The sequence below is a fragment of the Bos indicus genome, chromosome 2, assembly GCF_029378745.1.
Source record: "Bos indicus isolate NIAB-ARS_2022 breed Sahiwal x Tharparkar chromosome 2, NIAB-ARS_B.indTharparkar_mat_pri_1.0, whole genome shotgun sequence".
Classification (NCBI taxonomy): domain Eukaryota; kingdom Metazoa; phylum Chordata; class Mammalia; order Artiodactyla; family Bovidae; genus Bos; species Bos indicus.
In genome coordinates, this window is record NC_091761.1 from 13420736 (window position 1) to 13437695 (window position 16960).

A 16960-nucleotide genomic window follows, 5' to 3' on the forward strand; every position below is an offset into this window, starting at 1 on the left:
GTAATCAAGCAAAAGAAGGTATGGAACAGTTATTATTAACTCTAGAGAAAACAAAAGGATATCCAAGAAGGACATGGAATTCTAGTATATTACATGGTTCAGTCTATAGATGTGCCTAATTTTAAAATTAAATTCATGCTTAAGAGAGACAATACAAAGTAAATAACTTAAAGAATGTTAAACTGCACAGGATGCTAAAATACATTTGGTAACTTTTCTTTTTCCTAGCAATTATTCTTTTCTTCATCATCACAGAGGCATTTAATAGGTATAAAATATTTCTAAACTAAGCCTGATTTAAAATGAGACACCCTACTTTAATAAGTGAGCTAATCAACTTATCAATCTTCCTGCTAGAAAATACAGAGAAGCACACAAAGAAAGAGACAGTGCACTCAGTCGTGTCCGACTCTTGTGACCCCATTGACTGGAGCCTGCCAGGCTCCTCTATGGGATTCTTCAGGCAAGAATACTGGAGTGGGTTGCCATTTCCTTCTCCAGGGGATATTCCCGACCTGGGAATCGAACCCAGGTCTCCAGCATTGCAGGCAGATTCTTTACCGACTGGGGGAGGTGTGGGGGGGCGGCGGTATAAGAACAAGAAAGCAAATAGAACAGGGTCAAAGAGTGGAATGATTAAGATTAACGGGGGCTCTAACTGGATCCATTTTGCCATGGCTCCCTGGCCCTTGCAGGCTCTCAACAATCACATGAGATTTTAGGAATGCACCACACAGAATTGATTAGTGAAAGGATATACCACATAGAACTGATTTGTTAAATATCACCCCTCCCTTACCCTCTGCCTCCAACATACTCCCTAGAGTACTACAGGCAGGGAAGACCTAAATAAACTATTGGGAGGAATCCCTAACACTTTTCCAGAGTAGAAAACAAAAGATAACCTTAAATAAGTTTAGTTCTTACTACAAAGACATGCCTTTAACACAATAAGAGATGGTAAAAAGGCATTTTAGTATAAAATCTAAAGCCAATTCAAAAATTTTATGTCCTGTATTACCAATAAGGTACAATTTAGCTTTGCTATATCATGTAATAACCTTCAAGGAAGAAATTAAATGAAGGATAAAATAAGACAACCATTATGACCTTTAAAAATAAAACAAATCAAAATTAAGTCTCAAATAAGCAATCTAATTTTTGCCCCATCAACTACTCTGAAAAACATAAATCACTTATACATAATCTAAAACTATGTACATAACTTTAGCATAATTGCCCCCCCACCTTGTTACTGTTTCATTGGTCCAGTAATTTTACTTCCTTTCAATCAGACTTCTGTTACCTGTAAGCAATGCTTTGTAAAATGAAAAAGTGTGCCTATCAAACCACATCAAATTTTGTCTCCCTTGGTAAATCATTACTCAAACAGTCTTAAGATCAGACTGGAAGTGGAAGGCAAAAGAACTTATTACCTTTTATGAAAATGTCTTCAATTAAAGACCAGATTCCATTATTTCAAAACAGACCACTAACCTAAATGAAAATAAGAGACAGAAAGAGTGGGAAATTTTAAAGAGATACATGGGATATGAAACTTGGGAGAAAAAGAGTTCCCTGGCAGTGCTGTTATCTTTTTAGCATGAAACAATGTAGCACAACATATAAAAAGAATTTGGTCTCAGTCCAAAGAGATGTTTGGCCTTTCCAGGTTCCTGGGAGATAACCCCTACACCCCAGGAAATTTCCCCAGCCAGGAGAGTGTTTCTGTTATTTGTGGCAGGCCCCTCAACCTCAAGTGAGCCTGACAGTTCATGCTAACAAGGTGACTTTTAGTGAAGTAGATCATGCCATAATGACCACCCATAAAGACCATTCATGTTAAAGGTCACCTCTGGGCAGAAGAAGGGATGGAGATTGAGTTTAGCCACTTGATCGATGATGCAATCATTTTTATGTGATGAAACTCCAATGGAAACTCAAGGCATGGAGGCTCCGTGAGCTTCCCTGCTTGCCAATACTCTGGGCGTAGTGCATGTGTCAACGCCAAGAGGATAACACGTCACGGCTCTTGCTTGGAACAGTCCCAGACTTCAGCCTACGTAGCTGTTTCTTTAGAAGGTTCTAATCTGTATCTTTTCTATAATAAAACTAACTGTAAGCATTGCACTTTCAGTGGATCCTCAATCTGTCTAGTGAATTATAAGACCTTAGAGTGGGCTTGGGAAAGCCTGAATTTGCAGCCAGCAAGTCTGAAATGAAAGTGGCCCTGGGGACCCCTAAACTTACAGTCGGCACCTGAAGATACAGCAGTCTTGCAGGGACTGTATGCTCAGACTTGCAGTTTGACAAACGCATTGTACCCGGATGAATATAACAATATCCAAAATAGTACGACGAACTGAACACCAGTATTCATCTCCAGCATTTGTCAGGTACCTAATGACAATCACTCTGGAAAGTCCAAGGTTTTGGAGACCACAGAAGGTGTGAAACAGACTCCTGGTTGAAATCAAGGAAAACTAGTTTAAGAGAGTATATAATAAGGGATGAAAAGGCAAGGCCTTCCTCATCTTGTGCAGCTACTCCACCCCCAAAACACCAAGGTGTTAGTCCCCAAGGAAAAGAAACGTCAATACCTCAGGACTATGGCACCCCACTCCAGTACTCTTGCCTGGAAAATCCCAGGGATAGGGGAGCCTGGTCAGCTGCCGTCTATGGGGTCGCACAGAGTTGGACATGACTGAAGTGACTTAGCAGCAGCAGCAGCAGGTGGGTCACAGTCACAGTGGAGAATAACTATGTAAGAGACTAAGCGAAAATCTGCATATTGAAAAGAAGACTTCTCCCTTTCTACATTCAGAACAGCAGCTTAGACATTAATACCGAATATTAAAGAATTTTTCTTTGGGAAATTTAAAAGAAAGGACCTATATATACTGAAATCAGATATTTTTCCAACAAAAATTTATCTAACTGTCCGATGCTCCTACAGCAAAGCCCAAAAAGAGGCAGAATAACCTCTCTCCACTAATTTCCCCCTTCCTACCACTGTCAACACACACACACACACACAGACTCCAAGTAGCTATTTAGTGCCTCATTCAATATATATGCCTTCACTAAGAAAAGGTATAAGAGTTAAAAAAAAAAAAAGAAAAAGGAGAGAGGAAAAAAAAAAAGATCTAGAAGGAAACAGACAGTATGAACAGGAATAAAAGTCCAGCGTGAACTTCACTGGTAAGTTATTTTAACCATGAAACAAGACAGGATGCTACATTTTAAATACTTTAAGAGAATAGCAGCAAAAAAGATCATTGAATATTAAAATATCAAAATAAATTATTAGATGCACTGGAAATTGAGATTATGGACACCTTTCAGAAAGTATAATACAGATATACAAGACACTCTAACACAGAAAAAGTAGAAATTTAGAAATCTCTGCAGCACTCACAAACAGAAGAAATTCCAGAGAGATAGAGAACACAGAAAACAGTGGGAAGGCTATTATCAAATATAAGGAAGTTTGCCAAAACCCAGGCTAAGTGTCTTGATTTAAAGGATCCACCAACTCCCCAGAAAGATAAAGTCCCAGACCAAGGCAGATTTGTAAAACTGAAAACACTAACCATACAGAGACCTTAAATTTTTTGAAACCAAGCCCCTACAACAGCTTAGGAACCATCACTGTGTCTGACTTCTGCAGAACACTGGAAGCCAGAAGACAAAGGAATGATGCCTCCAAAATTCCAATCTAGAACTCTATACTTGGCCAAACAAGCAACCCACTTACAAGGAAGGTAAAAAGCATTTCAAACTCAAGGTCTTAAAGTTTATTTCCCATGTAAGTTATCCTAGAAAGGTACTCAAATATGTCCTTCACCAAAAAGAGAAAATAAACTAAGAAAACATGTTAACTAGGAAAAACAGAGCAACTCTAGAAACTTGCTAAGGCAAATCCTGAGATAAGAGCTATACACCAAGCTAATATAGGAAACAGCCAGAAGAGAAGCTGAGAATTAGAAGTTCTCAGTTTAAAACAAACAAAAATGAAACTATGAGCATTTTTAAAAAGACACAGCAGCAGAACAGTTGCTTAAAGAAAGCAAATGGCACATAGAAAATTAGACAAATGGGAAAAAGAAACAACTATTAAGAAAAATTAAAATTTTAAAGGAAGGATAAATTATAATATACTACTTGATGCAACACTAAACAGCACTTATATAATCATAGTAATATAAAACACTGACAGAGGAATAAAGTTTGATATATTTCAATTATATTCAGATAATGCAGGGGAGATAATTATCTTCAATTACCTTAAGATAAATATAGCAACTTTAAAAATGAAAATCAAGAATTAGCAATATAATTATATACAGCCAACTAAGTAGTGGCCCTCCAGGATGGCTACATCCTAATCCCCAGAACGTGTGAACGTTACTTTACATAGCAAAAGAGATTATGCATTTAGGATTAAGGATCCTGAGATGGGAAGACTATGGAAGATTATTCAGGTGGACCCCCAATACATCCCCCAGTGTCCTCACAAGAGATGTGATGTGATGATGGAAAAAGACTGGGGTGATACAGTACACTTTTAAGTTGAAAGCAGGGACCACAATCCAAAGAACATAGGTAACCACCAGAAACTAGAAAACACAAAACCAAAAAGCAGGGGAATGGATCCTCTCTAGGGCCTCCAGAAGGTAACCAGTCTTACCAACACCTTGACTGTAGCTCAATGAAACTGACTTTGGACTTCTGACTTCTAGAACTACAAGAAAATAAATCCAAACTGTTTTAAGTCACTGAACTTGTGGTAATATGTCATAGTGACAACAGATAGCTAATACAGCAACTTATTCAGGTAAGGGAAGCTAAATTCCAAAAGGAACAGCTCTAAGATCTGGACAGGCTAGTTCTGGAGGAATAAAGCTAAAGACTGCAGCATTTCATTATAGTACTGCATCTAAGTACTATGTGCTATTTTTAAACAATCTGCAATTATTACTTTGACTAAAACGTAAGATATTATCCCACTAAAATTAGAGACCAATCAATGGTACTATGGCTACTTTGCCATGAAACTAAATAAATTTTGGTGATTAATTTTAAAAAGTTAATGCCACAGGCAGAAAAATGGTCCCCCAAAGAGGTCTGTGTCCTAATACCCAGGAGTTGTGAATATGTTACATTACATGGTAAAGAGAAATTAAGGATGCTATGGAATTATGGAATTAAGATTGCTAATCATCTCATCTTACACAAAGAAGATTATGCTGGACTAATAGAATGAACCCAACAGAATCACAAAGGTCCTTAAATTACAAGGGGAAACAAATGATGTGAAATAAAGGCTCAACTAACCACTGCAGGCTTTGAAGTTGGTAAGAATGCATGAGCCAAGAAATATGGGCAGTTCTAAAAGCTGGAAAAGACAAGAAAACAAGATTCTCCCCTAGCACCTCCACAAAAGATTGGAGTCCTATTAATACTCTGACTTTAGCCCACTAAGACCTATTCCAGACTTCTGACTTCCAGAATTTTAAAGTAATAAATGAGTTATTTGAAACCACTATAATCTGTGTCAGCAGCAATAAGAAACTTATTAAGATTAAGGCTAATTTTTACTCAATATATGAAAGAAAAACTATGCCACGCCAAGTTGGACACAAATATTCCAATCATCAGTGTTGGGATGTCATTGCCTCAAAACACTATATACATATAGGAGTTTCCTCTGTCTGCTGTAACAAACTACCACGAACTGAGTGGCTTAAAACAGCAGAAATGTATTCTCTCTTAAAGTTCTGGAAACCAGAAGTCTAAGAACAAGTTTTCAGCAGAGTCTAACACCTGCTGAAGGCCAGCAATCAAAGAATTCCTTGCCTGCTGGCTCCTGTAGCTTCCAGAGACGCTGGTGACTTTTGTGTTAGAGAACACAAAGGTCCTCGCCATTTAAGAACCCTTGTGATTCTGTTGGGTTCACTCTATTAGTCCAGCATAATCTTCTTGTGTAAGATGAGATGATTAGCAATCTTAATTCCATAGCATCCTTAATTTCTCTTTACCATGTAATGTAACATATTCACAACTCCTGGGTATTAGGACACAGACATCTTTGGGGGACCATTTTTCTGCCTGTGGCGTTAACTTTTTAAAATTAATCACTAAAATTTATTTAGTTTCATGCTACAATACTTCAATGTTTGCCTCACTTCATATCATCTTCTCCTCTGTGTATCTCTCCTGTCTGTGCCAAATTTCTCTGTGCCACTAAGAACACTTGTGATTGGATTTAGGGCGCACTTGCATCCAGGTAATAACCAGGATTATCTTCCCCTCTTTTCCTCTCTCCTTAACTGTCCACTCTCCTTGAGAGATACCCCTCTCAAGATCCTTAAATTAATATGTTTTGGCCACAAAAAGCAGTACTCAGGGTTCCAGGAGTTAGAATGTGAACATGTCATTTTGGGGGCCACCATTCAACTCACTACAACTTACATCCATCAATCCATTCAGTCAACCAACATTTACTGATGTCCCTTTATACCCAGGTCTGTGACAGGTAAACAATGAAGGTATACAGAAGGAATCTCTGTCCTAAAGATCATAACCCAGTAATGGAGTAAGATAAGAGCCTAGCAGAGAGAGTTCTACAGGCTCACACTCAAGGAACAGCTAACCCAGATCAGAAAAAGAAGTGTCAGGGAAAAGCTACTCACAGAAAAACTAGTCCTTTATCTGCTCTTCTAGGAACACTATTTGAATTGAGTTCCTGGCATCAACAAAAGCAGCCAAAAATGGCTATAATCTAAACATCATACTTAATCTGTTAACAGTATGCTAACACAAATAAGGATTCTAGCTCAGTACATATAAATGCTATACTACTTGCAAAGGCTGACAAGTAAATGAAAGAACTTCTGAAGTAAAAAAAAAATTTTAATTAAAAATAGGATGAAAAATAGAGGAACACTTAAATAGCAGCAGAAGAAAACTGATCTGTGAGGATGGGGAAAGATAGGGCAAACATTCAGTATTCTTTACCAGAGGCAATAATGATTAAAAAGTTTCTGAAATTCTTTAATCTTGATTACCTACTTTGTTGTATGACCAAGGTTTTCCTGCACCAGAAATAAGATTTTAAAAGAGATTTTTAACCTCAGTTATAGAATTAAACGGAGAAGGCAATGGCACCCCACTCCAGTACTCTTGCCTGGAAAATCCCATGGATGGAGGAGCCTGGTTGGCTGCAGTCCATGGGGTTGCTAAGAGTCGGACACGAATGAGTGACTTCACTTTCACTTTCCACTTTCATGCATTGGAGAAGGAAATGGCAACCCACTCCAGTGTTCTTGCCTGGAGAATCCCAGGGTTGGGGGAGCCCGGTGGGCTGCCGTCTCTGGGGTCGCACTGAGTGGGACACGACTGAAGTGACTTAGCAGCAGCAGCAGCAGCATAGAATTAAAAACTAACCAAAATCTCCTTATTAGATACAAGTTCAGTTCAGTTCAGTCGCTCAGTCATGTCCGATTCTTTGCAACCTCATGGACTGCAGCACGCCAGGCCTCCCTGTCCATCACCAACTCCTGGAGCTTTAAACTCATGTATACAATGCCATGCTAAGTCACTTCAGTCGTGTCCGACCCTGTGCGACCCCATAGACGGCAGCCCACCAGGCTCCCCCGTCCCTGGGATTCTCCAGGCAAGAACACTGGAGTGGGTTGCCATTTCCTTCTCCAATGCATGAAAGTGAAAAGTGAAAGGGAAGTCGCTCAGTTGTGTCCGACTCTTAGCAACCCCATGGACTGTAGCCTACCAGGCTCCTCCATCCATGGGATATTCCAGGCAAGAGTACTGGAGTGGGGTGCCAGTGCCTTCTCCGAAAGACCTCAGCATAAACCAGCAATTCATACCATTAAGTCCTGTGATGTCTCTTTATAAAAGCTGTCAACCTCCGAAAGTTAAAATTTACAAATTATAGAAGTTTTCATGTATTTAACATTAAATGTAAGAGTTTAAAAAACGAAAGTCTACATATTCTTCCTCAATCTTTTCAACTCTTTTATTCAATTTCTTCTTTAGTATCGACCATGCATCATAGTCCTCATGCCTACAACATGATTTCAAAAGTATTCTTTTTCAAGAAGAAGCATTCTTTTTCACTTATGTCCCATTAAGACTTTCTATACATAAATTCTTTAAACTTAAAGGAGAAGCAGCTGTGGCTCCCAGTGGCCAATTTTATGACAGGGATATTTTCCTATCACAGTTTTTATATTTTCACATATGGTTTCTAAAATTACAAGAAACTCATAGAAGTTACAGTATTAGAAAAAAAAGATTAACAAAAGGAAGTTTAATTAGCTTTAACCCTGTACTCTTCTACATGACAGCAATAAGAATAGTATAATGTATGTTTTTAGACAACTAAGAAATGCTTTAAAACATATAACACATTACTTAAATTACGTGCTTTTGCATTTCCAAAGTCTCTGGAGTCGTTTACTGACTCAGCCAAACAATCACTATTATAGCAAACAGTCAAGTAGCAAGGTACTATCACACAACAAAGCACTGTCACCTACCTATTTGTTTGATCAGATTAAGACGGCTAAAACCTGAACTAATTCCCCTACAACATTTTACCTCAAGTATGTAACTGAAATAGAGGTGACATCCTAGATTTTTCACCATGATATGTGATAGAAATCTAAAGTCATCACCCCAAAGTTTCTGTCCCCCAGTTTTATTGGTTGGTAATTCAACCAAACTCTAATCCAAGTATTGCTGTGAAGGGATTTTACAGATAGAATTAGGTTATTTATCAGCTGATCTTAAATAAAGAACTACTGTGGACTACTGCAATGAACCAAAGGAATCAAATGATCCCTTAACAGCTGCAGATGGCAGAAAAGTCAAATCAGAACTACAAGAGAACAGAGAGGTCAGAGAGACTCAAAGCATATAAAAAGACTTGATCTGCCATTGCGGCTTTTGAAGACAGAAAGAAAACCAGAAGCCAAAGAACGAGGGCAGCCTCTAGACGCTGAAAATAACCTCTGGCGACAGCTGGTAAAGAAACAGAGACTTCAGTCCTCCAACTGAATGCAACTGAATTTGGCCAACGACCTGGATGCAGATTCATCCACAGTTTCCAGAAAAGAACAGAGCCTTGCTAACATCTGAGCTCTAAAGAACCAAGCTCTGCCCGAGACATCCGACCACAGAAACTATGAGATAATAAACGTGTGTTGTTTTAAGCCATTAAGTTTGTGATAATTTGTTACAGCAAAAGTTTTTTAAAAATACAGATTCTGGTACCAAGTAGAATGCTGCTGTAATACCTCTAAGTGGGACATACCGTTAGAATAGGGCAGTGGGTGGAGGCTGGAAGAACTTTGAGGAACATGGTAGAAATAGCATTGGACAAACCAGTAGTAGAAATCTATACTTTAAAGAACACTGCCAGTGATGGCTCACACACTGCTTGAAGAAATCAAGATCTGGAGGATAAAAAGATCTGTTTGTCACTGGGTATTACTTTGTCAACCATTTTGCCTTTAAACAGGAGTGTTTAGCACATTTCGTTTATATAATTGTCCATTCAGTTCATTTAAATCTACTGTCTTGCTATTGCTTCTTTCATTTCATCTGTTTCTGCTGTTGCTTCTCTTTTCCTCCTTTCCTGTCCTGTTTTATGTCTAAGCCACCCCCATCTCTCACCTGGGTTAAGGTAGTAGCCAACTATCTGATCTCCTTGCTTCCACCCTGTCCCTTACTCCAAAGTCTATTCACATCACTGGGGCAGTCTCATCCTATTTTTTTCTACCTTTTCTGGGTAAAGACCAAGTGCTATTAATACAATAACCCCCATTACCTCTCTGGCCTCATCTCCTATTATTCACCCCTCCCTCACTCCATTTCACACTAACTTCTTGACACGTATTTGAACACTCCAGACACAATCCCACCTCAGTGCCTTTGTACTTGCTTATTCCTCTGTTTAGAAAACTTTCCCTAAACATTTTTGAGCAAATGTTAGTTTTCCGTAACTATTTGTAGTAAGAATAATGCCCTCCCACCCCAGATGTCCATGTCCTTATTCCTAAAACCTAGGAATCTTACATTACATGGTAAAGGAAAATTAGGACTGCAGATGTTAATATTGCTAATCAGATGACATTACAAAAGGGAGATTATCCTGACTATCCAGAAGGGCTGGAAGTCTTCACCAGGGTCCTTAAAAGAGAAAGAGCAAGACTTGACATGAAGCAGAATGATCAGAAAGATACAATGTTGCTGGCTTTAAAGATGGAGGAAGAGGACCAGAAAGAAATGTGGGCAGCCTCTAGAAGATGGAAAAGGCAGAAAACGGATTCTTCCCCAGAGCCTCTATAAATTAACATGGGCTACCAATGCCTTGATTTTAGCCCATTGAGACCCATTTCAGATTTCTCACCTCCAGAACTGTAAAAATAATACACTGAATCATTTAAACCACTTTTAAGTTTATGGTAATATATTACGGCAGCAAAAGAAAACTAATACGCTACCTTAGTTATATAAGCCCTTATCTCCTACTTCCCTTTGCTGCTTAATTTTCCTCCACAAAATATACTACCTTCTAACAAACTATTTACTTTACTTATAAATGTAAATTTCATAAGTAAATGTAAGCTCCACAAAGGCAAAGATTATCTATTTTTTCCAGTTTCCCAGGGCCTACTACATGATTGTATGCCAAGTATTTGCTGAATGAACATTTGATAGATTATAAATATAAATACATAAATATGTTGGAAAAGCTGTGCTTATGATGATGCTGACAGTGACAGAAATACCATTAATCTTAAAGAAAAACGAGATATAATCAATGGCTATTTGTAGTCAATGACATTCATTACAGCTATGCATTAATATCTCTCAAAACATCTTTATTATTCAGTCTGCATTCCTCTTCTTCTCAATTGCAACTTATTTTTTAATTACAGTTTTAACAATTCAGGAGACACTAATACATAATTTTTTTAAATTCTTAATGCTTTTCAGTAGAATATCATAACCTTATCTGTAAGTTCAGGAAAGAACCAATATACAAATATTTCCTTCCTAAAGAAAGTTACTGACATTTGAGAAAGTCTCCAAGTTTGAAAAATAAGACAAAATTTTGGCAATTACCAACAAAGGTCTTACTATCTTCATTCAAAGAGTAAAAAATTGTCACTGGTATTGAAAGGCATTGCTTACCTGTTCCAGGAGTAGTTGTCACAACTCCAACAAGAGGACTCTGCATTACTGAAATGTTTGCCTAAGCAAAAACAGAAGAAAGTGTTCAGGTCAAATGCAAAGTTCTAACCATAAAATAAACACAATAAATGTTGAAGAACTTCATTCAACAGACAACTGAATGTTTACCAGGTACTGGCAACGCCTCTTATTAGCTCACAATTGAAGAGTACTTTCTAAGTTTGCTTGTTTTGTTGTTGATTTTTTTTTTTAAGTTGAACACTACTAATCTAAAAAGGCAGACTCGTTGGCATATTATAATGTTTAAAATAAGAAAAGCTGAACTAGGTAAAAAGACACTATTTTTATTAACAGTAACACTGCTATTTGTTTTTAGTATCTAAAATACAGTATTTGAAATAACAGATATAATGGTGATTCTTCAAATCATCAAAGTTCAAACTGAAAAACAGAAGTTGGCAAAACTGTATTCCTAAATTGACATTTACAAACCATGAAATAGTATAGATTCAAATCAGTCTACACAGTAAACAGCATATCTCTGCCTCTACTAGTAAAAAGTAACAAAAACTAGTTCCTTTAAATCTGAGAAAATTAAAGATTCAAGTAGTTGAAAAATCTTTCTATAAACAAAATAGAAAACAATAATAGCTAATCAAGAATGAGAAAGGCTCTTTCTCTAGAAGTAAACAGAGAAATTTTTTTAATAGATTCTGATTAAAGTAAGAAAATCTAAAATCTGGTTATTACCCAGCAACCAGACCAAATGTCAAGAGATTATTAAAAGGAGATAAAAATTCATTGTTCAATTCTTAATGAGAACTTATGAGTAGAGAGAGGCTGACCAAAGTCTCCGGGGGTTAAACTCATTTGGACTTTAATAATATTCTTAGCAACTTTCAAGTCAAAAGCTTTCTCTACAAATTATGGCTCACAAGATTTTTAAACATTTTGAACATAGCAGTAACTATAAACTCCCTTTCTTTCCAGGTATTATCAGAGGAGTAATGAAAGGTGGCATAAACTTACAAGCCAGAGGTCCTCATACCAAATTAAACATCAGATTTATCTATCAACCTTTAGAAAAATACAACAGAATATTCTGGACTTAGTTAAGTTTATCACAATACTGTCCAAACATAACACAAACCACACCAAGTAACTGTTTTAGAGTAGGCATGTATATCTGTTAGGGAAATTATAAATAAAATGGAGGGAGTCTTGTTCAGGCTTCAGAAGCTGGAGAGCAGGCCTCTGACTGACTTCTGACCATGCCAAGCTATGTGCTTGCCAGCAAGCACACCAACTGTTACCAGCAAATCAAGTGGCACTTTAGATAAGAAAGGGAGTGGCATTTGTAATTTCTTGAGCCCCTGGAGGCCTAGCCAGCCTCCCAAAGTCTAAGAAGTCTTATGACTCATAAGGTAAAAGAAACAGCAATGTAAAACTTAAAAACCAGAGCTGCATTTTTGCACACAAATGGATGATGGTATTGTTTTGCAGCTTGGAACTATAAGCGGGAGTCCCCAAAAACCTCACCCGTGGAATGGACACACCGCCCAGGACTCTTTTGCCTAAAAGGGACTCCAGACTGCTGTTCCTCTGGACTTCCCAACACTATTCAAGTCTGGATGTGGGTTTCGGCCCAATTTGGTGATATGTATGCAGTTACTTTTCTCTATTGTTTCTATTTCTTTTCTCTTAGTGGCAGTATATTGAAATTAATCAAATAAGCCTTCATTAAGAATTGAAACTGTTTATTGTGTGTGTAATGAATGGCTTCTTTTCTTAACCAATCCTTCTAACCTAAAATGAAGGATTTAAAACTTTCCACAAAACAACATCTCAGTTAATTATAGGACTAGCCACATTTCAAGCGTCGACAGCCACACTTGGCCAGTAGCTACTACACTGGACAGGAGGGCAGGTGTACAAGTGTTGGTAAGAGAAAGTATTCTGTTTAACACAATGAATTAACTTTGCTTTGCTTTACAAATAGGCCCAGTAGGCCAGGTGTATCAAGCCTATGATCAAAATTTACTGAAAGATTTTTCTACTTTTCTTAAACTTGCCAATAAATATACTATATTTGATTTAAAGAAAAGCCTTTAATATTCCTCCAAATCAAACAGCAGAAGTATCTTTATACAATAAACTTACCAGTTCAGCTGAAACATTTTGTTTCTGTATCCTACTAAGCATAACAGTAATAGGAGAGAAAACTTTTGACTATAAAAGGTCCTAAACTTGCTACTTAAAAGAAAAATCAATACTACCTTTCAACTGACAACCAAGACTAATCATAGTAGTATTAGCACAGCATCGTTCTTGTCAACACTGGCTCTAGAGTCAATATTCCCTGGGTTTAAAATCTGGCTCAACCAGACTGGCTGCCTTGGGCTTTTGGTGTCCTAGTTTCCTCAATGATGAGATAAAGCTCCTAAGAGTCATTCATCCCAGGGTCATTTTGAGGATTAAATGAAATAATACATGAGATCAGGGCATGTACACTACAGGCATTTCATAAGTATTAGACACTTTTTTGTGCTATCAGTCCCATCAAAACAGAGAATCTCTACCTTGCAATCCATAACTGAAAGTGACACTGGCAGAACACCTACATCCACACCAGCCAAGATTTAACATCACCATCAGAACACCTACAGAACAGACTAGGCCATCACTCATAAACATGCAGAAGGAAGCATTTTTAGTAAAATAAGTAAACAGTGAACAGCTCTAAAAGAGTATTCAGTTCAGTTCAGTCACTCAGTCGTGGCCGACTCTCTGCGACCCCATGAATTGCAGCACGCCAGGCCTCCCTGCCCATCACCAACTCCCGGAGTTCACTCAGACTCACGTCCATCGAGTCAGTGATGCCATCCAGCCATCTCATCCTCTGTCGTGCCCTTCTCCTCCTGCCCCCAATCCCTCCCAGCATCAGAGTCTTTTCCAATGAGTCAATTCTTCACATGAGGTGGCCAAAGCACTGGAGTTTCAGCTTTAGCATTATTCCTTCCAAAGAACACCTAGGACTAATCTCCTTTAGGATGGACTGGTTGGATCTCCCTGCAGTCCAAAGGACTCTCAAGAGTCTTCTCCAACACCATACTTCAAAAGCATCAATTCTTTGGCACTCAGCTTTCTTCACAGTCCAACTCTCACATCCATACATGACCACTGGAAAAACCATAGCCTTGACTAGAAGGACCTTTGTTGGCAAAGTAATGTCTCTGCTTTTGAATATGCTATCTAGGTTGGTCATAATTTTCCTTCCAAAGAGCATCAGTCTTATACTAATAAACCATCCCTAAAAATAATGACCTCAAATCATCACAAGGTACCTGAGATCTGGATAAAACCCTGGATCTTCATTTGTTCTGTCACAAAACTATGTATATTGAACTTTTAAACAACCACTGACTATGTACCATAGAGTAAACAGTAGACTCTATGGTAACTGTCCCTAATGCTTATTCCTATGCAACAGAGTTATACTAAAACAGACTTCAGGGAAACATTTCAAATTACTGACCCTCACTGTATAACCACATGAAAACATGAAATGAGTATGCATGGCCATAAATGAGGATATGTGTATCACCTGTCTTCTTGAAGTTAAAGGTGTTGATCCAAGTCCTGGGCTGGAAATGTCATCATATATACTTCTAACTGGCGGAGCTCCACTTTTATCTTTATGAGCTGGTACAACTGGCTGTGGTGGTGATCCACCTAACAATGTACAAACAGCATAGTCAGGTGAGAAAACAAATAAATCTTCCATCTATCTGGTAAGATCCTTTAGTATTTTTAAAATAAGGCTTAAACTCCTATCTCCCAATGTTTCTCAAACCTTAATACACAGAGTCACTTGGGCATCTTGTTAAAATTCGGGTTCTGTCTCAGACCATGTGGGATGGAGCCTGAGATTATGAATTTCTAACAAGCTGCCAGTGATGCCAATATTGGTGATCCATAGACTGCCCTTTGAACAAAAGGTTCCAGAACAAGGACTATATAGAAATGTTAGTTTTTAGTGAATGCGTACAACTTTTGTTTTCTCTACAAAATGCTTAACAATTCAATATCAAATTTAATCCTATTTCTCACTTGAAAGTAGAATACCAAACAGCTCTAATTTGTATATACCTGAAAAAATATAATATTTTAATGTGGAATTTGACTGTCAAATTCCCATGTTTCTCACAGTAAAAATTTATTAAAGTACATAATAAACATACAGGAAAAGGATCAACTTTGGGGGCTACAAAGAGGCCTTCTTAGGTCAGAGAATCATCAGTGTCAAGTAGTAGAGCAGCCCACATCTTCTGTAAGACTAATGTCTGAGTCAAGACGGTGCAGCAAAAGCCATGCACACCAGAGCACAGGCTATAGAACGAGACTGGCCCAACCTTTAACCGCCTGTGGTCACTAACCAGCGAGCTCCAGCAAGCTCTATACCGCATTTAGCATCAGTTTACTCCTTTAAGAAACAGAGACAGTACCAACTACTCTTTAAGACTGATAAAAGAATAAGATAACATAAAATGCTTAGGATACTCCCTGGCTCATAAATACTTAATATATGGTAGCTACAACAATAAAATAACACACTTGAAATATGTAAAAATAAATAATCTGTCCAAGATAATGTTTCTAACTGAATCGCTTCAGTTATAACTTATGATAATTCTCCCTGATCTTTAAAAAAAAAAATTATAAACCACTTTAACACAAATAACACCTCACATGCATGCACGCTAAGTTGCTTCAGTAGTGTCTGACTCTTTGCCACCCTATGGACTGTAGCCCACCAGGCTCCTCTGTCCATGGGATCCTACAGGCAAGAATACTGGAGTGGGTTGGCCATGCCCACCTCCAGTGGATCTTCCCTACCCAGGGATCAAACCCAAGTCTCTTACATCTCCTGCACTGGCAGGTGGGTTCTTTACCACTAGCGCCACCTGGGAAGCCCAATAATACCTTAAGGACAATTAAAAAAAGAATTTCCATTTAAACATCTATTAAAACACTTATTAGCTCACATTTGGAATTCAACCATTTCTGTAGCTCTCACTATTCATGGTCAAAATTTCCAAATTATCTTTTAAAATATTTGTTTGCTAAAAGAGTCCTGTATTAGATGTTTTGTTTACATGACAATATTTTGTGCTGGCAACTGCAGAGCATAGTTTGTGGAGTAAGTCCTTTCACTAAACACAGTGAGTAAGAATCTTAACTCACTAACACTAGAAGTCAAATTCGTATCTACAAATTTACAAATTATATTTCTTTTGACTGAATATTTGCTGTTATTATATTAAGACAAATTTTTTAAATTGAATCCAGCTGAAGCTGAATGACCATATTCCCCTCCCCCACCCAAACACACTTTAACATCTCCGAAATAGGAATAATTAACAAAAATGGCAAATGGTGTATCATATTTAGTGCTTCTCTTTCCTAGTGGTGCTTAATGGTGTTACAATCAATGCTAGATTGAATAAAATGCAGTATGCATATTTTCAGGGATTCTTAGAATTAAAGTAAATTATATTGCTTACACCTGTTTCAATAATTTTAGGTGACGAAGGTGAAAGCTACCTCACTCCTCTTTTTAAAATTCTGGTACATGTACTGATAGTACTTAAAACTACACTAAGCAATTTACCTTTGTTGTCATCTAGTTACTAAGTCATGTCCAACTCTTTTGAGACCCCATGGACTGCAGGCTGCC

General features: G+C 37.8%; 1 protein-coding gene across 2 annotated transcripts in view; it reads right to left on the bottom strand.

The window, feature by feature from the left end:
* The window catches only part of NUP35 (nucleoporin 35), a 46769-nt gene that overhangs the window by 19817 nt on the left and 9992 nt on the right, over positions 1-16960 (bottom strand). For both annotated transcript variants that reach the window (XM_070802584.1, XM_019969689.2), the window contains exons 3-4: positions 14828-14955; positions 11224-11284 (exon numbers count right to left, since the gene is read on the bottom strand). In XM_070802584.1, the coding sequence (XP_070658685.1) occupies positions 11224-11284; positions 14828-14955 (189 nt within the window). The remainder of the gene's footprint in view (positions 1-11223; positions 11285-14827; positions 14956-16960) is intronic.